The sequence below is a fragment of the Camellia sinensis genome, chromosome 4 (assembly GCF_055761805.1).
Source record: "Camellia sinensis isolate YWXY chromosome 4, ASM5576180v1, whole genome shotgun sequence".
NCBI classification, from domain to species: Eukaryota; Viridiplantae; Streptophyta; class Magnoliopsida; order Ericales; family Theaceae; genus Camellia; species Camellia sinensis.
This window is the reverse complement of record NC_138964.1, coordinates 111,213,332-111,234,940: the sequence shown is the minus strand read 5'-3', so window position 1 is coordinate 111,234,940 and position 21,609 is coordinate 111,213,332. Positions and strand designations below refer to the sequence as shown.

At 32.0% G+C, this 21,609-nt stretch overlaps 1 protein-coding gene across 1 annotated transcript in view; it reads right to left on the bottom strand.

Annotated features, from left to right (window-relative positions):
- Positions 1–2,359: 2,359 nt before the first annotated feature.
- LOC145823971 (protein neprosin-like) overlaps positions 2,360–21,609 on the bottom strand; it is a 32,892-nt gene continuing 13,642 nt past the window's right edge. The window contains exons 2-8 of the mRNA XM_082923550.1: positions 6,878–7,044; positions 5,915–6,007; positions 4,922–5,119; positions 3,316–3,468; positions 3,135–3,188; positions 2,902–3,039; positions 2,360–2,719 (exon numbers count right to left, since the gene is read on the bottom strand). Of these exons, the coding sequence (XP_082779676.1) occupies positions 2,360–2,719; positions 2,902–3,039; positions 3,135–3,188; positions 3,316–3,468; positions 4,922–5,119; positions 5,915–6,007; positions 6,878–7,044 (1,163 nt within the window). The remainder of the gene's footprint in view (positions 2,720–2,901; positions 3,040–3,134; positions 3,189–3,315; positions 3,469–4,921; positions 5,120–5,914; positions 6,008–6,877; positions 7,045–21,609) is intronic.

Sequence of the window (21,609 nt, the reverse complement as noted above, 5' to 3'; positions counted from 1 at the left end):
TTTCAATTTTTTTTCCTCTCTAGGCCACTCCTTCTTAAGTATGGCCTTGATAAATAGGTTAGATTAGATCAACTATTTAACACTTAAGTACTGGCTTTATTGCAATGGAAGGACTGAGTTTATTTCAGTCATGGAAATGGCATAGTTTCTTAAATCATATTTGTAGATAGCAGAATTTTGATTGCTCTCTTTAATTTGTCATATTTGGATGGAAAGTCCTATTATATGTATGCAGAAGAAATTGTTGGACCAACGAAGGTTGGCCTGAGTTGAAGGAGCTCTGGTCGCTTAAGCAAGTGGTCTCAGGTTCGAGTCCTTGTCGATGCAGCAAACCTTCTTGGGAGAGGTCCCCGCCTTGGCGCCTGACCGTACCTCGGAGGATTAGTCCAGGGTGAAACCTGGGGATACCTTGGGAAACCAAAAAAAAAGAAGTTGTTGGAATCCTCATTGTCAATTGTGGTCTATTTTTGTTCTGTTTTGTATATTATTCATTTGTTTGTATGGACTTTTCTATGCTTGATATTTTGTTATTCAATCATATAGCTTGATTACCTTGTCTGGAGCCAAAACAATAGAAGCATCCAATATCATGAGCTGAGATTTTATCCTGAATGAACCTTCTTTGTTTTCATACATTCTGCAATTTTCAGATTTTCATTTGTAACTTATTTTCATTTTTGGTCTAATTTTTTTCCCTATTAGTTCTAACAAAGATTGAGCAAAGGAATGAATTAAGGAGCTTCGGAGCTAATTACTATGGTTGCCTAAATCCTTGATTTCTATTTTCAAGTATGCCCTTCAATCTAATAGTTACATATTTATTCCTAAATTTTCTTTCTTCATTCACCAAAATTTTCATTCTAGGGCCTCATATCATTTCCTTCTCTATTCCTTATATATCTCGTCACATCTGTTCATATATATATATATATATATATGGATTATTCATGGTTATTTCCAAGTGTATGGATTTTGTTCATTTTTGTTTTTTAATCATTCTATTGGGTATATTTTTTTGGAAGTTAAAATAAATTATAGGCAGACTATTTGGCATTGAAAAGATTCAACTCCTAAAAAATTGTTCTAATTTAATCATAGTGACATGATAGATTATCTCACAATTTTTGGATTTGTTACAATTCAACCATCCCCACCTTCGTGGTTGATCATCTCCTTTCTGATAGTATCATTGAGATATTTTTTTTGTGCTATTTCCCAATTTACAGAATGTATAAAATAAACACTAGAAGATGATAAATATTGGCCCTAGGGTGGGAAAGTAAATGGATATGGCATGTAGAGGATTATGGTTGAAAAATTCATATCTAATTCATGAAGAACTATGTTTTCCCGTTTTCTTTTCTTATTTTTTAATGTTATTTTTGATATGTTGGCAGGAGGAATAATATGATTTTGTCCAAAATTTTGTTGTTGTAATGAATTTTTTATTTTATTTTTATTTGTGTGTTGCTGCACAAAAAAAATAAAAGATTAAAAATTAAAAATCAATCTATATTGTAATTATTTTATAATTATCCCACTGAATTATAATTTTCACAATTATTAATTGCTCTAATTTTAAATTCCCACGTAATGGAAAGCCCAAACCACAGTCAAAGGCCCCTCAAAAAATAATTCAACTAGTTACCAAACAATAGAAAAAAGAGATTGATGTTTAATTATTAATTGGACAAATCTATATTGCAGTTAACTAAATTATTCATTGAAAATGATATGATAGATAAATTTGATTATATAAGCTTAGTTGGTAATTTTGTTGTTAAAAATGTAAGAAAAGTAACATTTAAGTGATATTTTGTTGTATTTAGATTAATTTGGATTGATTAATGGCTTTATGTTTCATTTGGTATTTTTTTTTCCCCATTGTTGTATATTGAGTCTTGCGAAGCCATGAAATAAAAAAATCAAATTATTTTATTTTATTTTTATCTTTTTGAGTTCTTATAATGATTGGCTAAGATCTTAATCTATGTAAGCAAATTTTGGTAATCATATTCAAACAATCTCTGTGTGGGTACTAATAAATAAATAAATAAATAATAATTGTGAGTAATTCCAATTACATTGGCTTAGCACCCGTAAACGTTCAAAGCAGGTCCTGTTGAATAATCCAATTTTTTTAATTGATGACAATGCAGTCAAGAAGATCAAAATTTGCAAAGCTAAAAGGGTTGGATTGTGCATCACCCCAAGCATAAACAATAGCATTTGAGTCTTAATAAAAGTTTTGCAAAGCACATGCAATTATATATATATAAAAGGACAAGGGGTGGTCAATTTTACATTATTAATTCATGCCAAAATGAAATTTTAAAAGTACCAAATTTGTGTTCTCCTTCTAGGAACCTCCAGGGCCCCCATATAGTACCAGATGCCCAAAAACAGCCCCCTGGTATCCTTCATCTTTCACTTCATACAGTTTTCTATTGTTTGTAAACTCGTATGTTTGAGGATTTATATCCCCTCCACTTGGACTCTTAAGTGCAATATTCCTGCAGTGTGCATCATATCTTGTGTCCTGAATTAGAAAATGACCTCCCCCCATAGCAGGTTTCGGGGTGCCCGGTGGACTAAATACCTCTCCTCCCCATTCAGCACGTGAAGCTAAGTTTGCTAATCCGCCACCAAGTATTGTCTTTGGCCAAAATCCGAGATTGGTATTCGCAACTCCAAGCCACCAGTTTCCATTAGCTAGGTCCTATATATTTTTACATGGATATCAAAATTGAATAATTGAACAGAAGAATGCAAATTCTATTTCTTTACCACTAATTACTTAATTATGATTTTTGTTTCATAATTATTGGTGTAATAATTATTTGACACAATGGTAGCATGACTTGGGAACTTGTTTCATAATTAAAAGTTTTCAAGTGTAACCTGGAAGATGTAGATTTTTATCCCAACCGTTGTCCCTCCACGTATAGAGACCTCTTCAAGTACTTGACCAAGAGGTATTGCTGTGTCCACAATCACAAATCCAGGACAATTTGTATTGAAACAATGAGATTGACCTGCCTGTTTGGTAGACAAACATATACGAATATATTGTAAGAGTTACTAAGAAAATATAGTCAATCAAGTAATATGCAATAAAAAGCAATGATACTTACATTCGTATATATGAATAGTCGAGGACGTGCGTCACCAAACAGAGATGGATCCACCTGAGACAAACCAAAAACATAATAACAACAAATGCTTTTGTCTATGTGAAGCTAGTTTTTACTTGTGAAAATTGTTTCTAAAATAAGTAAGAAGTTAAATTTACAAGAAGCAAGAAGATCAACTTACCCTCCACCCGACTTGTAAGCTATCAGGACCATTTTGTATCATCATTCGCCCTGCACTATATTGTTTACCCACGACATCTGGTTGGTGTACACTAAGCACCGCTGACGCTCCACTGTATTTGTTTGGACCATCTATCGTCTTAACTATGGCATACTGGGTAATAAAAGTCCAAAACATATGTGTTACTTTTATATTTTCCCTTACTGTGAGAATCTGAACATATCCATATTGTTGGGAGAAAACCAAAGGCCAATTCAAAATACCCAAATCTAGCACAAAATAGCAGAAGTAATTTTTCTCCCTCTTTGTGTGAATCTATTAGGGAACAATTTGAATAGAGCACAATATATATATATATATATATATAATCTGAAAATAATAAATCTAAAAATCACACAACAAGGGAAGAGTAGTTTGCCAATCAACAAAAAAATAAAAATAAAAATAAAAAAGGCAAAAGCAATTTTTACGTGGAATAATGGGTGCACAAGAGTTCTCTCTAGTTAGAATTAGAGGCAAACAATCAAGAACAACTACAAATAAGTTTTCTTGGCAACCAAAGAACTAGTTACAAAATTTAGGAAAGATCTCACAAAAAAAAAGGGTGCTATTCACGAGGCAGAAAACCAAATTCAAAATGCTCCAAATCTAATCTCCACTGTTCAAATTTCAGCTCAATCAGATGATCGAACTGTTTGATCAAAGCTGGACAGAGTTTATCAAAAACCAAACAAAAAACATTATCCGTTTGGTTTAATTTTAGAATTCTAATTTGTGTATAGAGTTATGTTTTGAATTTTGAGTTTTTGAATCATGATTTGAAAAGAAAAAATTTATTTAGTTATGAGTTTTAAAAAAAGTTTTGGGATGATTTGTAATTTTTTTTTTTTTTTGATTGATTGATGTAAAAAATGTGAGAGAATGTGAGAGGTGAGATGGGAGATGAGAGATGAGAGAGAAAAAGTAATTGATTAATTGATTGATTAATAATAAAAGAAAAGAAAAGCGAGGAGTTTGAAAGTAATTTTGAGTTGTATTTTAAAAATATGTTTGGTTAACAAGTTGCATTTAAATCATGATTTAAAAACAGAGTTGAGTTTTGAAAAGTAAACCAAACGCTACCATAATCTCTCCATGTGGGCTTGAGACTTACATGGGCTTTACCAAATATTTGGGTCATCCTCTACATACAAGGGAAACCCAACCCAACAAACATATATATATATACGCTCGTACTTTTTTTTGTTGATTTTTTCCCCCTCTTTTCATTCAAAAAAGGCATTGTGCCCTAACTATAAGATTTAATGTTTAGTGTTTTTGGTTGTGCAGATTCAAGCCATGTAAACAATCACATCTGCAAGTGAAATTATTTTCAAAAGTTTGCCTAAAACTTTCAGCAAGATGAGGCTAAACATATAGCTTCAAAAAATGAGGACTAAAATCAATTTATAGGATCAAAAAATGTGGTTACAGTGTTTTATGTGTGTGTTCAGCTCATTCAAGAAGGTGATTCATACAAACAAATAAAACCAAATATAGAAAACAAGCAATAGTGCAAAACTAATATTGTGAAGCTATATAATCTTGATTGACTAGGATAACTTACATCAGTACCACCGGTGTCATCTGCAGGAGTCATTATTTTTGAAGCAAGTTTCTCTCTAATGAGATCTTCTTTAGTAGTTCTTCTAATTGGAACTGTTCCAACTGGGCAACCCCCGCCCTTTAGTCCTATATGTAGAGGTTTGCTAACATTTGAGGAAACTTGATCTCTTGATCTCTCAGGTAATGAAGTGGGCTTCATCTGCAATTCAACTCAATTCGAAAAAGGTAAATGAGACTTGCACATAAATTGATCACATAATGGATTACAGAAAACTCACAAGAGTTGGATTCTACTGTTGGATACGTGCATGTCTTGTTTTCGATGAGCCTCATACAGTTATTAGTGTTGGATGTGTGTATCAAATTTTGTAAGATCCATACTGTATTTTGGGTTAGGTTGTGAAATCAAGAGTTCACTAGTAATTCAATGTGTAGGGTTTTATTAATTGTATGGGACTAACATTTCTATGGTTTGCCTGTAAATATGAATCTTCCCTACACTCTCCTCTCTATTATTGATGCTTGTCCCAAAATTATATTTTATGTATTGGATTTGATCAATACAATTATTCCCTTCGCCAATAAAAAAGAAGTATTGTAGAGGTGTGAGATTGAGAAGGTTTGTAAAGATGTAGGGGATATGAAAAAATTCTGGGGACAATGATAGTGAGTAAGTAAGCACGTGTAGCTTCTAGAATCAGTTAATCTTAAGTAGGGAAACGGGTAGAGTTTCAAGACTTCGGTATTGGTGTCAGATTTTAAAGGTTTCTGGTATTATTGCTGTACTCGCTATGCTTCATAGTATATTTCTCTTTTGTATGCAAATCCTTTTTATTTTAATCTTTAGTGTGTACATATGGATGTGCAATAATCCCAGCACCTATTGTACGAACTACAGTGTACTGTGATTTATTTTGTGCTTATAGAGCGTTGAATAAATAATTTAGTAGACTTCAATTATGTGTTGGAGATAAGAGGATGTATGGAGACAAACCTGAAAATGAAAAGTATGGTTCTTCAGTAAAGGATGATCAAATGCAGGTTGCTTGTAGAAATCCACGCAATCATATATATCTCCATAATTATTCTGTAAATGTTACAATCTTTCTGTTAATTTTTATATACAAATGTTCAATTCATGAAAGGTTGTTCACAATTTTGTGCAAAAATAATAATACCATATTCTGTATTCTCAAGTTCAGAACGTCAAATTAGATGGTTGCAATTCAAGACATCCATGATATTAGGCCTAAGATGCCTATTAATCTTTGCCATTTGATTTTCATAGAAAATTTAAGAGGACAATATTGGAATTGAATGTTCTCGAAACTAGTCTCAGGACATCCTAGGAAACCAGCTCAACTTAAATTTTTATTTATTATATTTGAGACAATAGTTTGTTGATAGATACGTGTCAACAACTTTATGTTCCGATTTATCCTTTATATGGTGATTATTAAGTTCCATAAGAGGTAGATACAAAATAAGACATTAAGTATGGGATATGATTGATTATTGAGCTCTATAAGGTGATAAGATACCAAATGAGAGATTAAGAAGGGTCTGCATTAGTAAAAACACCAAAATATTCTCCCATTATGGTCATTACATTACGTATGTATGTCTAGTGTGGTACGGGATATGATAAGATTTGACCAATTTCTCAATCCAGGAACATTTCAAAGTGGGACACGATATGCAATTGATAATATCAACATCAATTATGGCAAGTCTATTAATCAAATATAATTTACTCCCTTGAAACAAACATAGCAAAATTGAACTAAGACTGTGTTTGGATGTTAGATTTATATATGAATTTGAAAAGGGAAATAGAAAACATGGGTGAAAAATGAATCAAATATAATTATACTGTACCTAACTATTCCATTTCTCTATCTAAATTCGTGATCCAAACGCAGTCTAAATGTTTCTAATAATAGTTGAGAATAAATACTTGAATAGTCTTGACTGCTGGCTTGTTGAGATGCTTAAGTCGCTCCTCCAACTCCAAATCTTCTTCTTTAGTTAAACTCCTCCAGTCTCCTTCAATTCCATTGTGTCCCACAAGGTGAGAGCATACACAGAGAAATAATACAATAGCATGTACGTCCATGGGATGATCTGGAAAATAATAAAAAAGCATAGTCAGTGATCAAAAATCACAACAATCATGCTATAATTATTTAAGGCAATTAATGAAATTACAATCGTACTATATCTATACACATAAGGTTCACATATTTTATTTTTGAACAAAATATGTTAATAGTCCTTAAAGTATGTGTTTATTGTCATTTTGGTTCTTCAAGTTTTAATTTTGTCAATTTCATTATTGAAATTTCAATTTGTTCCAATTCTAAGTGTACCTTCTAAATAGCTAACGGAATGGTAATAAAATACACACATGTTCTTTAAAGTATATGTTTCTTGTCACTCGTATGAAACATTAATGAAGAAAATAAAACCCATACAATATAAGGACGAAATTGATAAAATTGATACTTGAGAGACCAATGACACAAAATACACATTTTTAGGACCATAGTAAAATTTATAATTATTTTTTCTTAACAATTTAAACATCCGTTTTGAAATTATATTAATTTGACTCAAATTGACAATTTTGAAGGAAAATGACGAAATATATATATATATATATATATATATATTTATCTGCTAGAATCAGTTATTAGTTATTAGATTAGCACCTTTAGAAATTAGCCTTCTCACCCTTTGTAAATTCAACTCTCCCCAAGAAGAGTTAAATTAGGATATTTAATCTAATAGTTGTATAAACGCCACTGGTTCAATTTCGATAGAGAAGTTGGGCTTGATAGATTGGTTGTAAATAACTCTCTTATATATTGACCCCCCAAAAAAAACCCTTAAAATTATAATAATTAAATTTATTTCCAATGAAGTAATTTATTTAAGAATTAATGAATTAAAAACTAATCTCTTGCATTGCTCCAATTTAATTTTAGTTGAAAACTGAAAATATCAATTTGACTGGATTGATGGCTAACCATTGGATTTTTTATGGAGAAAATTATACCAATGAGGTGACAAATTTATAATATAGGAAAATTCATTTTAAATTATAGATAGTCTTATCAAAGTAACTTATTATTTTAAAATGTCATTGTCATGTTATTTTAATTAAATTATTTATGTAAAATTTATTTTTGTAAATCGATTTCTTAAATTTACTTTAATAAGAGTGCGAGAGAGAATTATTATTTATTTATTTTTGATAACTTCTCACTGTTTACAAACAAATGGTCCAATTAAAGTATAGACTGACCCAAGAAATTGTTTGGGGCAAGGAGATTTTGAACTTAAGAACGTAGAGAGAGCACATCCCATTTCCCTTGCCTTGACTACCATGCCAACTCCTTAGATAGTGTTTCATTCATTGGAATGATTAAAGTGGAATGAAATTATCATTCCATCAAAATATTCATTCATTTGTTTAATTAAATTAAAAAAATAATAACAAACGCATTATAAATAGAATTACCTTTCACAATTTTAAATAAATAGTCATTCCATATGAAAGACTATGGAATTATAAATAGAATTACCTTTCACAATTTTAAATAAATAGTCATTCCATATGAAAGACTATGGAATTACAATTCATTTTAATCAACCAAAAATAGAGCATAGTGGTTAGCAATATTATTCTATTAGGAAGAGATTAAAAAAGACATGTCAAACTGCTAAACCAAAGTTAACCAAATAACAATGAAAATGAACAGACAAATTAAACAGGAAATATTGAGTAAATTTACAAATGCACATACAAAAATCAAGGCATAATTTGTTTCAAGTAATGATTGTCATATAAAAAAAAATGCAAGTGATTATTTGTAAGTAATTGAAGGAAAATACAATAATTTTTTATTATTTACTTTTTTGAGTTTAGTAAAAATGGATTTAAATATACTAATTTTACAACTATTAAGCATGAATTAACACCGTTTTCTGTCAAAAAAGTATACTTGTAGGGAGAGATGTTGTGAAATGCAGCTTTGCTTGACTAACATTTATTTATTTTTTCACTTTCTAATTTGGAATTCAGACTAAAACATCTTTACATTTGAAGGAAGTTATAGAAATTTCTAATTAAAATTAACAAATTATTAACTAGGAAAAAATATAATGCCATAAATCATAAACAAATACCTGAAAGACAATAGAATTCTGTCACAAGAATGATTTTGAGACCTCAATACACATGGGAATGGGAATGAAAATGGGAATGGGAATGTGTGTGGTTCAAATATATATACTAGTAAAAGAAACGGATGTCTAGCAATGCCCATTATTATTATGGTCAATGCTAATAAATGTCTCTGGGGTATTTGATTAGCAATGCCCATTATTATTATGGTTAATGCTAATAAATGTCTCTAGGGTATTTGATAAGATGTGGTTAAGAAAAATATTATAGGTCTCAAATTTTTTACCAAACAAATGACTAAATGTCTCCTATTGACCCCACAATCATGTGAAAATCCACACTCATGTGAGATATTTCGTCATTTGTTTGGTAAAAAATTTGTTATTCCTAACATTACCCATGTGTTAATAGGGAATTAGTGTGCCTATTGTGCATCAAGCATGAGAGTGCTATTGTGCATGCTTTGAGGCTCACTTTGAGTCTTATATTGATAATTCGAACTATTTATTTTTTAGTGTATACCATGAAAAACACATCTATAAATAATCAAGCTGATCTGACAACAGTAACTCTTTTACCAAAACACATTTGTACTGATAAAAATGAATAGTCAATGTTATTTTTAATATAAGATTGAATATAAATATGTTTCGATTTAAGGGTTATCGTTAACCAATTATTTTATTTTTTATAAGTATATTGTACACGATATAGTCTAAAAAATAAATACTTTCAATCATTAAAATAAGAATCGGAATGAGTCTCACCGTCAACACAACAGTGCCAGTAGTGCTTGACATATACAATAGGTACCCTAATTTTTTTTTCTTTATTTTTTATCAGGACAATAGGCACAATAGGCACCCTAATTTTTCTTGATTTTTCTTGATTTTGGTAAATACTTTCTTGATTTTTATCAGGACAATAGGCACAATAGGCACCCTATTATTAGGCACAATAGGCACCCTAATAAATACTTTCTTGATTTTTCTTGATTTTACTATCCTATTTTATTAAATAGGATAGTATTGATTTTTCTTGATTTTAGTAACGGTCTAATTTTAAATTATTAATGCATATTTAATATTATATTAAATTTTTTAGAAATTAGTAATTTTCTATTTTTAATCTATTAATTAAGGGTAAATTACACTCCGTAGTCATGTACTTATTAAATTATTATTTTTATTAAAGATTTATACAGTAGAGTAATAAGAGGAAGATATTGACAATTGACTAAAAGTGCAAGAGTTGACTGTCACAATTTCATGTGTAGAGATCAAAGTGAGATTTAGTATAAAATACAGAGGTGTAAAGTGTAATTTATTCATTAATTAAATTAGATGCATGTAATAGTTTTGTATTTTTAATCTATTATTTAAAATTGAAGAAATACCAAGAATCATGAAATAAAGTATTATTGGTTGCTACTTATCACGTGCCCGAGAAGCACTTGGTAATTGTGAAATAATCACAATTTTTTAATAATTTTTTTTTACTAAATAATTCATCTATAATGATTTGGTAAGGGAGTTGGGCTTTATATTATTAGATTTGTAACAAATCAAAATTGACACATTTGATACTATATCATTGTGAGTATAAAATTTTTTTTGTCACTCCTTAACATTTTCTTTTACCAAAATAATATATTCCCAACGGATCAATAATTCACCATATTTGATGTTCAAATGCACCATCGAATGCAAGTTAAATGCATCCTTTAATCTTTGTAGGTTATGCCTGTTGGAAAACAGATCTTGGGATTTGAATATTTGTTTTATAATATTGTTATTGCTTGCAGGCTGCCCAGTGTAACGTTGAAGGAAGTGAAAACGCATTTATATTGTTAACAAGCAAATGCAAACCTAATTTGTTGAACTTATCAACTTGTTTTGTTGTTTCATGGAGTGGATTAGGGTTGTTTTAATATGGAATTTCTGAATTCTCTTTGAAAGGTTATAGTTGATCAATTATGGATTAATTTTTGTTAACTGTTAGTAAATTTGTTTGATTGAAGTTCTTCATTAGAACATGATTCAATGTAATGCCCATTTTTATTTTTATTTTTGGGTGAGATATATTGAAACTAGACAAATAAATCATTTGGAATGTATTACAGTAGCTATGGCAGCATCAAAAGGTTTCATGAAACCATTTTTTGAAAAAAAAAAAAAGAGTCGAAATTTATCACAATTTATTTTTGTAAACTGAAATTAATAATACCAGAAAAAAATTGTTTTGTAGAAACAATCACAGTGTTTTGAAGGTAAGATTACGGTTAAAAAAATTGTGATAAATTATAACCATAAACAATCCTACCTTCAAAGATCATACTTAGGGAGAAAAGGTTGAGATTGTTTATGAAAGATCATGATTAACCGTTATCTTTCAGTGTTTTTATAGTAGTGATAGGAGAGAAAGATTGAAGATTTTGTTAATTGTACAACAGACAGATTAGCATGTAGATCAATATCCAAGCCCATTGTGCGAAAAAGTGAGGCTAGAATTGAAAATTTAGGCTTTGTTTGGTGCAGTGTTCTAACTATAATTCTACCCCTTAACGTGAACCCTCTATTTGGATACAACTTTTAAAAATTAATTCCACACCTACGTTTGAAAACTCGTCTACCCAGTCATACCCCTGGACGTCTCCCTGAAGGTTCAGCCGGTTGACCGGAACAGTATTTTTTTTTTTGCACCAGTTATTTTTATATTGTAAATAAAAAATATTTTCGAAATTTTTTTAAATTTTTTTTTGTGTTTTGAGTAAAATTTTGTATTGTGTGTCTGGTTATGAATTGTAAGTTTTTGAATCAAATATCATGTCACATCGAAAATTTCAAACTCAATTCAAAACTATTTTTAAAACTCATAACCAAACAAATTTTCCACACTCAAATCATAATTTCAAAACTCACAAACTCAAAATACAACTTTATTCTCAAATTATAATTTTAAAACTCTACCAAACGCTACCTAAAAGTTTCTTAAACTCGTACGATTTGGCTTAGATTGGACCTCTTTCAGATTTTTATGACTTTTGTGGTTAGCTCTAGGCTTTTATTAAGTTGAGAAAGGGCTTAAAAAAAGCTTCTTATAATGATCTTGCGAACCCTCTTCTGCTTATATTTCTATCATGCCATCATTCTTATTTGAACATTAAATTTGGGGGTAATTACAACCAAAAAATAAAAAATAAAAAAATTCCAATATTTAATTCTAATAACAAAATAAATCTTGAACTTTTAATTTTGTCAATTTAAATTTCAATCTTTTAATTTATTTTTCAATCTAGACCATTAGTTTACTTATATTGAGTAAAATCGACGGGAAAAATATATTTTAGTTTTTAAACTCAATATAGGTATACTTAAAATGACTAAAATACCTTCTGTAGTTGAATATAATGATTAAAATACTATTTTTTAATTAGTTTTACTGAAAAAAAATAGACAAATAATTTAGATTGAAAACAAATTAAAAGTATAGGATTTAAATTACCGAAATAAAAAAATTCAAGATTTATTTTATTATACGAGTGAAGCCTTGGGATTTTTATTTTTATTTTTATTTTTTTTATAATTATTACCGCATAATTTTTTTTTCCTTTTTTTTTCAAGAACAAAGATTGTTTCCTGGAAATTGATTTTTCAAAGCTATCACTTTTTTTTTTTTTTAATATTTAAATGCTATGAAATTCATATTTCATTATTTTTAATATGGCCAACTAATACATTATTTTTATTAACAAAATAAACAAAATTATAACTGATTAATTCATTTTTTCGTTCTTTGCATGGGCTAAGTAATCATTTTCTAGTGCTTCTTTTAAAATCTCAAGTTCAAAACTTCTTAAGTGTAAATAATTTTTTCGGGTCAATCTATACGGGCTTTATCTTGACTTTAATTGGGACCCTGCTAGTGGTCTCCTAAATTAGTTGGTCCAATGAACCAAATATAGAGTTTTTTTTTTTTTTAAAAAAAAAAAAAAATCATTTCGCAACAATTTTTACCTAGGTTCTAAAATGAAATAACATTAAATTTGAGGTGGGTAAAGAAAGAAAGCCTCGGGAGATTTTTCAGCAATATTGGCAGTTTTTTCAAAAGTAGATAATTTCAACTATAAAAGTAAAGTAAATGAAGATGAAACTCTTGTATCTCTATGAAAAATAAAAATAAAAGTAGAGTGATGCTATTTCTCCTTATTTTGGTCATTGGGTTAAAGTTTGTCCATTTGGGCAAAGTAGAAAAACGCTTGGACTTTTGATCCAACAAAATTGAGACTTTGATTTATGAAGTGAGTCTCCAATTAAATATAAATTAAGAAATAAGAGTGAGGATAAGTTCAAAAAAATTTGAAGTCAGTGGCAGTGAGGGGTGGAGCAGTGCATGTACAGAGTTGTTAAAAATAAAGGGACAATTACCTGTTTTATTTTCTGGCGAATGTTGCGACGCAATTTTACTAAGATTTTAGATGGTTTTTCTGGGTTTTGATTATGATGATTTGAAACTACCATTTCTTAAGCGAAATTGGGAGGCAATTTTGGGGGTTTTCGTGATTTCTCTAAGATTTTCGATGGTTTTCCTGGTTGTGATTTTGTTGTTGATTGGTTCCGATTGAGAGACATGCGATGATCGTGATGAAGAGGAAGAGATGTTAAGGAAGGTTTGAAGAGAGTGGGCTGAGATCGAGGAGGAGTTTGAAGGAGGTGAGCCAGGTGATGAAGAACGCGGTAACGGAGCTGGTGAAGACAAAGGAGAGTGAAGATAGAGCATATTGGGAGGGAAGAGAAATAGAGAGAGCGGCTGTGACTGAGGGGTTGTTTGGAAAGGGCTAGATTAGTATACTTTTTGACTTTTTATGAAAAAAATGTGAAATATGGATTGGGTTTGACGTAGTATGGTAGAGAGGTGATGTAACTTAAATAAGATGATTGTGACCTAAATAGGATAATGTGCTAAAATAGCATGTGTTATTTTAGCACAGACCAAACAACTGCTGAGTAATTTTGAGGGGGTTGTAGTTAGGGCTGTGCGTGGTGTGGTTTGGGCTATTTGAGAGTAAATTACAAATTGAATGGCAGATTGACGGATTGACAAATCACGATTTAAGCGATTTTGGGTGGATTTTTAACCAATTATTAAACATTTACATAATATATAACACTAATTTGCATAATATTTTTTTTATATTTTCTAATTTTATATAATATGTTTCATATATATAAGTACTAATTTGTAACAAATTTCACATCTTAAGTCTCTCTCATACTCATTTTTACGTTGATATTTCATTGGAAATTAAAAAATATATATGTATTAACTATAGTGGAGCGGAGCAATTTAGAAGGTGGATCATAAATTTTAAAATTTAATTCACGATTAGCGAATAGAGCGGTGTGAATTGCTACGGATCGGTGCGATTTTAGCATATTGAGTGGTATTTTGCACAAGCGTGGTTGTAGTAGATATTATACATAGGCATGCATGGGTTGTAGAGTGCATAGGGATGATGTATGTATGCATACATATTGGGTTGTTTTGGGAAGTAAGTTAAAAATTGACTTTTTAATTTTTTTTTAACTTTTTTTTTAAAAAAACGTGTAAAAATATAGAGACATGATGTGACTCAAAAAAAATTTTAAAAAAAAGGTCAAAAATAAACTTTTACCCCAATTGTGTGTGTGTGTTTTTTTTTCTTTTTTTCTTTTTTTGAATATATGTTGATTTTGTGGTTCAACTTGGATTTTAATAATAATAATAATATTATTAATATTACTTATTTTTATTTATTGATTCTATTTTTTAAATTTTATTTTACATATATATATATATATATATATTTTGTGATACTATCCCTAGTTGTTGTTGATAATATATAATTTCTTGAGATATTTTATCAACTATTTTTGTTGTAAATTCTATATCTTTAGCAACACCAATATTTAGCAAAATTTGTAAAAAATTACGATGTTGTTTACAGTTTATGATCAATACTAGTACTTGATTACGATTTAGTGACTGATCTAGGATATAGAAATGATGATAAACACTCATAAAAAAGGAATAAAAACTATAAGGGGGTGTTAAAGAAGAATTAAGTTAGACTATGTATCTAAGGCGTAAGACCTAAAATCCGCATTGTAGGTGCCGAGTCTTCCAGTTAGTACCGGTAAAAATGGCTTAGTGGCTTGTATAGTTACTATTATGAACACTAGCCCTAGAGATTTATTCATTATATTTACCACTTGATTATTTTGAAAGAATATTGTTGATTTGGAAAGATGTTTTGGAAATCTCGCATTACATTGTTTCAAAGAGAGAAAATGTGTGTTTTATCATATCATTTCACATGCATTCATCTTATGACATTGTTAAGCTTCATACATGTCTTTAAGTTTATTTCTACTAAGCTTTATGCTCACCTTACGAGGGAAACCACTTTCAGGTGAACCGGTGTGCCTCCACCAAGGTGATGACCTAGGAGGATCTTGGAGCTTGAGGCTCGCATGTATTGTTTTCTTTGGTTATTTGTTTGTAATTTAAGGCGCAGGTTTCTTTGTAACTAGGCAAGGGCTTGAAAATTTGTAGCCTTTAAGGCATTAACCTATAATAGTTTAATTTTATTCATTCTAATAAGAATTCATGTTATAGGACTAAAAGAATGTTCTGAAGCACGTGTTGGAAATGATGTTATATAATCATATTGTTGTTGTGCTCCACATGTTAGTAATATTATACGGGAGTAGAATGTTTATTTATTTTGGGGCATTATAACTTGGTATTAGAGCGTACCAGGTTAGAATACTTTAGGTACGTAGGAAGTGGTTCTTACCAGAAAATGGTTTGTCTCGTTTGATAGAGATGTTGTATGCTCTGTATGCTAAATGATAACATGCTTATGTGGCTAAGTGGGCATGAAATTGGATCCTTAGGATGTGATTTGTGTCTGTTAAACACTTGGAGGTTTCATTAGAAGGACACTTGATCAATGTTCATTCTAATAGGAATTCTTGGGGTTTCGTGGAACAAATTTTATCTTAAGAAGATAATTCGTGTGTGATTAGGTGGCTAAGTGCTTATATGGAATACATTGTGTTTTTTAATACTAGTGTATGAGATTTTGTTGGGGACACCATTAGATGTGTGCTAAATTCGTTATGTTTGTTTTGATTAGGATGTCTAGGCGAGAAAGTAACGACTTTGCTCCTTCTACATGGGAAGAATTGAGGAAGCAATTTCTGAAGTTACACCAAGGTACTACACCTTTAACACAATTTAAGACGTGGTTTACCAATCTATCGAGGTTCGCTCCAGAGTTAGTGGAAACCGAAGGGCTCTGTTGTATGGAGTTTGAGAGTAAGTTATGTGATGAAGTTCAAGAACGGATTGCCGGGTCTTGGCATAGGAATTATTGTGCGTGTCACGCCCTCAAAAAAATAATATTAAACCCATCAATATAAACATACATTTATATACAAAAGATCCACATTCCCTCAAATAATCAGAGTACTTCATTACAAAAGTATTACACGTTAACAACAAAAGTAAATGCCCTGCGGGCTTACAGATTTCCAAGTTATCACTTGGTTACAAAAGAGAGTATTAACTCGGATACACATTAAGCCCTTGGCTTGAAATTACATGTAATACATCAAAAGGAAAATAAGGCAACAAAGGTATGTCTTGCCCCTAGCCTCTCAAGCTATGTTCGTAGAGGCGGCATGCTACCTGCACCTGAAAATGATGTTCCCATATAGGGTGAGCCACAGCCCAGCAGAGATATACTAAACCAACTATGAACAATGATTAAAAGATTAGCAACTGATAGGTGGTCGATACTTACACTTCCATTTACATCTTATTTCGATTCCATGACAACCAAACCTATGTTACAATTCACCTTTCATTTCTTATTCAACTTTGAGTTTGAAAACGGGGTTCAGTACTCTGGCCAAAACATTTTGATGAGATTATAGTTCATCACTTAGAACATTTTCAAAATTCACGGTGGATACACATTTTGGTGTTGTATCAATAACACATAAACTACTTCCATACTTCACAAACGATGATGATATACATTTCAGTGCTATATCAAATCAAACAGACTTTTCAATAGATAAGCATATGAGCTATATCACTACTACAACAGATAAGCATGTGAGCTATATCAATATTCCAATAGATAAGCATATCACACATCAACAGACAAGCATATTAGCTGTATCCACACTTCACTAGACAAGCATATGAGCTGTATCTACACTTCACTAGACAAGCATATGAGCTATATCTACAGAGTTCATCCCCCATCTCCTCCCAATCCTATCCGGTTTAGAGGTACATCCCCCATCTTCCCCTAAACCGCGGAGTACATCCCCCATCTCCTCCTCTACACAATGCATATAAACACAAAGGTTCTATACACAATTATAACGCATGTAAACACAGAATCACATACGCAATCAATCAATACATAAAGTTAATGTATTCTACCAACCGTTTACACATAATGCATATAAACACATTGGTTGTATACACAATCACTCAATACATAAAGTTAATGTATTCTATCAACCGTCATACGCTATGACACATCCGATTGATTAGTTTTAGTTTGGCTAATCATCATGCATTGTCTACAACAATCAACACTACCCTCCACCGGTAGCCCAAAGCAATTATTTCTAAGCAGGAAATAAATGCACAAATGGATATTCAATCAACATTTCAATTCGGTGAGTGATAAATAATTCAACTACACCCTTTTTCCCCATACATTCCCAATCTCAACAATTCCATTTCATTTCCTCATTTCTCACAATTAATTATCTCAATTAATCAAACAATGTAATTAGGTCATTTTCCATAATTACCATCCCAACCCTTAGGTCCCATTTTCATCAATGATTCAACATTTATTCCATTTCTCTATACCAAACATGCTTCTAGGTTTATTATAAATAAAACCCCAACTTTTGTAAAATTACACAAAGGCCCAAACTTTCTCAAAATTACCCAACAACCCCCGACATATCAAAATGCTAAAATTCAAAGACAATGCTCATAAAGAGGAGTAGGATATCCCTACCTCGAATGATGGGGCTCAACGAAGGAGATGAAGAAACGGAAATGCTCCAAATCCCGAAATTTTCAAGTTAAAAGATAGCCCTCTACGATCAACACAACTTTTGTAAAAGCCCAAGGTGAGAAAACAACTCCTACTAGATCAATCCTAAGAGAGAAGTTAGGGTTTTAGAGTGAGGTGCTCTTCAATGGAGGTTTTGAAAAAGTAAGGGAGAGAAAGGAAATCAAAAAGTGATCAAAAAGGTGATTTCACGGACTGATATAAAAACAGGTCCGCTCGAGCGTACAACACCCCGCTCGAGCGTCAGACACAGGTTCATGCTCGAGCGTCCCAAGATCCGCTCGAGCGCCGGATGCACTCTCCCAGAATTTTCTGCAGATGTCCAAAATGCTGAGAGAAGGAAATTCACGCTCGAGCGTCCAAACTGCCGCTCGAGCGGAAAGGCAGCAACAAAATCCCGCTCGAGCGTCAAATCGCCGCTCAAGCGGAGAGACCAAAACCTGGGCAAAATTTCTAAGTTTTAAAACATGACCAGCTTATTCCCAACTTGCCCAACACAACCCAAAACTCTAATTAAAAGAGTAGGGGATAGAAATGAGGATAAGACAACAACAAATCTACGGAACCGAGTCCAGATTACAGTTAAACAACAACAGGAAATACCGGGATCGCTATAGTGCGCTTGTGGATACGGCGGCTCAGGTGGAAGCCCTCATCCTAGTCATGGGGTAGAGTGAGGAGGAAGCCACTTCAGTAACTCCTGCAACTTGGGGTTGTGGTAGACCTAGTAAGAACCAACGAAGAAGGCAAGGTTGTTGTCTCAACCAATAGTTGCACCAGCGAGATCATCTAGCCAACTGGGACTTGGGGCGATCGAGTGCTCATAGGGGGAGCTGTAACAACCTCGACTTGCAATTAGCTTATAATCTTTGATTAAGAAAGCCTAATAAGTAATTAAGATGAAATTCTACGTTAATTGCATGTTATATGTTATTTGTATTTATATATGTCTGTCATAGAAATATTTGTTTGTGTTTTCGTTCTGTTCTGCAAATTGAAGGCCTTATCAGCCAGAGAATACAAAATTGACTCCATTTATGCGTTATCTGGAATTTTTAGAACTTTATGGTAAATCTAATTAGAATTCGATTCAAAACCAAATAATTAAAATAAATAATGCCAATTAATTAGTCACTAATCAAACTTCATAATCAAGCCTATATAAGGCAACTTGTTGACCTAAGGCCATTAATTTACACTTTCATTTCTCATACTTTGGACTAAAAAACGTGAGAGAGAGAGAGAGAGAGAGAGAGAGAGAGAGAGAGAGAGAGAGAGAGAGTGTGTGTGTGTGTGTGTGTGTGTGTGTGTGTGTGTTGAGCTTGGAAACCAAAGGAGAGGAAGGAGAGTTATAGAGAATTCACGGTTTCGGACTTAGAGACTTAAACAATTAGTTAACTAGAGCTCAATTGAGAAACTAAGGTAAGAACTCAACCCTTTAGTTATATAATTGAGTTGGTTAATGCTAGGATTCAAGTGGATTAAGAGTTGAATCACAAGAATTAAGCTAAGATTGAAGAATCAAAACTAAAGCCATGCATGCATGCATATTTCATGGCATTTTAAAGTTGTTTTCCAAAGAATTTTCTCTTGCATGTCCTCATTTTGGTTTTGTTCTAAGAATTTAACATTTTTTTGAGTTAAACACCTCATCTGATCATGTTTTGAAAGCTTTGAAGCCAAGGCAATTCATATATGTTGTCTTCATATTATGTTCTTTAAGTTACAAGTTTTGTTTTGTACAATTGGCAAAACTTTTGGGCTTGATTTTGTGAAATGTTTTGTAATTCATCATATACTATGAGTTTCTCAATGTTTTACCAAATTTTGGCCCAAAGAGATATTTTGAAGCTTTGAAATTGAGTTTTGGACTTAAATCAGCAATCTGGAAATTCCATAATTTGCATCCTCCACTCGAGCAGTGGAGTTTGTGCTCTAGCGGAGAATGCGAGCTCCTAGTACTTTTGCAGAGTTTGGGGGTTGGCTCAAGCGGCAGAACCTGTGCTCAAGCGACCACCCTTATTTTTGACCTCCGCTCGAACGACCGAAGTTATGTTCAAGCGTAAAATGAGAGCTTTCAGAAGTTTTACAGGCTTTTGCAGACCGCTCCAGCGTAAAAAGTTATGTTCGAGCAGAGACCATATTTACTCAGTCTTTGGCTCAAGCATTCGTCGAGCGAAAAAATCATGCAACTAGTACTTTTGCAGACTTTGTAGACTACTCGAGCAACCGAAGTTGCGCTCGAGGGGACTACCTTGTTTTTGAAAATTTGACCAAGTGTTTCAAGTTACATTTTGGCATCCTCATTGCATTCTAGGAATTTCTAAGCCTTCATTAAGACACAATAATGAAGATAAGGATTAGAAACACAGCAAGATAGAAAAGAAAGGAGTTAAGTGTTTTATGAGCGTGTGTTTTCATGTGTATCTGTTATGTGTTTGTGTAGCTCGCGCGCCATAGATTGTTGATTCGACTATTTGACTCTTCTGCTATTGGAGCTATCTGTGAGTAATAACTCTGTAAAGTTATGTTTGATTATAATTATTTTTTGACTGAAATGATATGATATGTTTTCTAAAATTCTATTTTATGAATCATGAATGAATGTCCATTTTTCTGAAATGTATTTGTGGCATCCTTAGTTCATGTGGCCCTCACTCGAGGGTAACAATATTGTGGCCAATATGCACGTGGCCCTCACCCTTGGGTAACAATACCATGGCTTATGTTCATGTGGCCCTTGCCTAGGGATAACAATACCGTGGCCTATGTTCACGTGGCCCTCTCTTGGGGGTAAGAATACCATAGCTATTTGTGCACAAAGATATTGACCTTTAAGGTCGTCGGTACCGACTATGCATGTGAGTCTTATGACCAATATGATCTAATAGCTAATGGATGTTCTACATATAACTGCTTATGAAATATGTATAAGTATGTGAATCTAAATCTGTTTTTGATATGAACTCTAATTTCTGAATCTATTTTTGACCTCATTTATAACTCCCTTACTCTGTTGTTATTCACTGGGCTCCAGCTCATTCTATTATTTATGTATGTGGGTGATCAGGAGCGGGACCAGGCTCAATGAGGTTGCCTGGAGTTCTTTTCTATCAGCTAACTTTTGTGCCTCCAGAGGAGGTTCTCGTTTGAGATGTGATCAAGTTTTTGTGAATCAAGTTTAAGACTTGCATTTTCTTATGTTTCGTCTGAATTAGTTTTTGTAAGACTTGTATTTGTGGGTTTTGGTGACATAAGACTAATGTAATTATGACGTCACGTATTGTATATAAATATAAGTTTTAAATTCCTATCCCGTGTATGTCGGCACAGCTCAATGGACTAT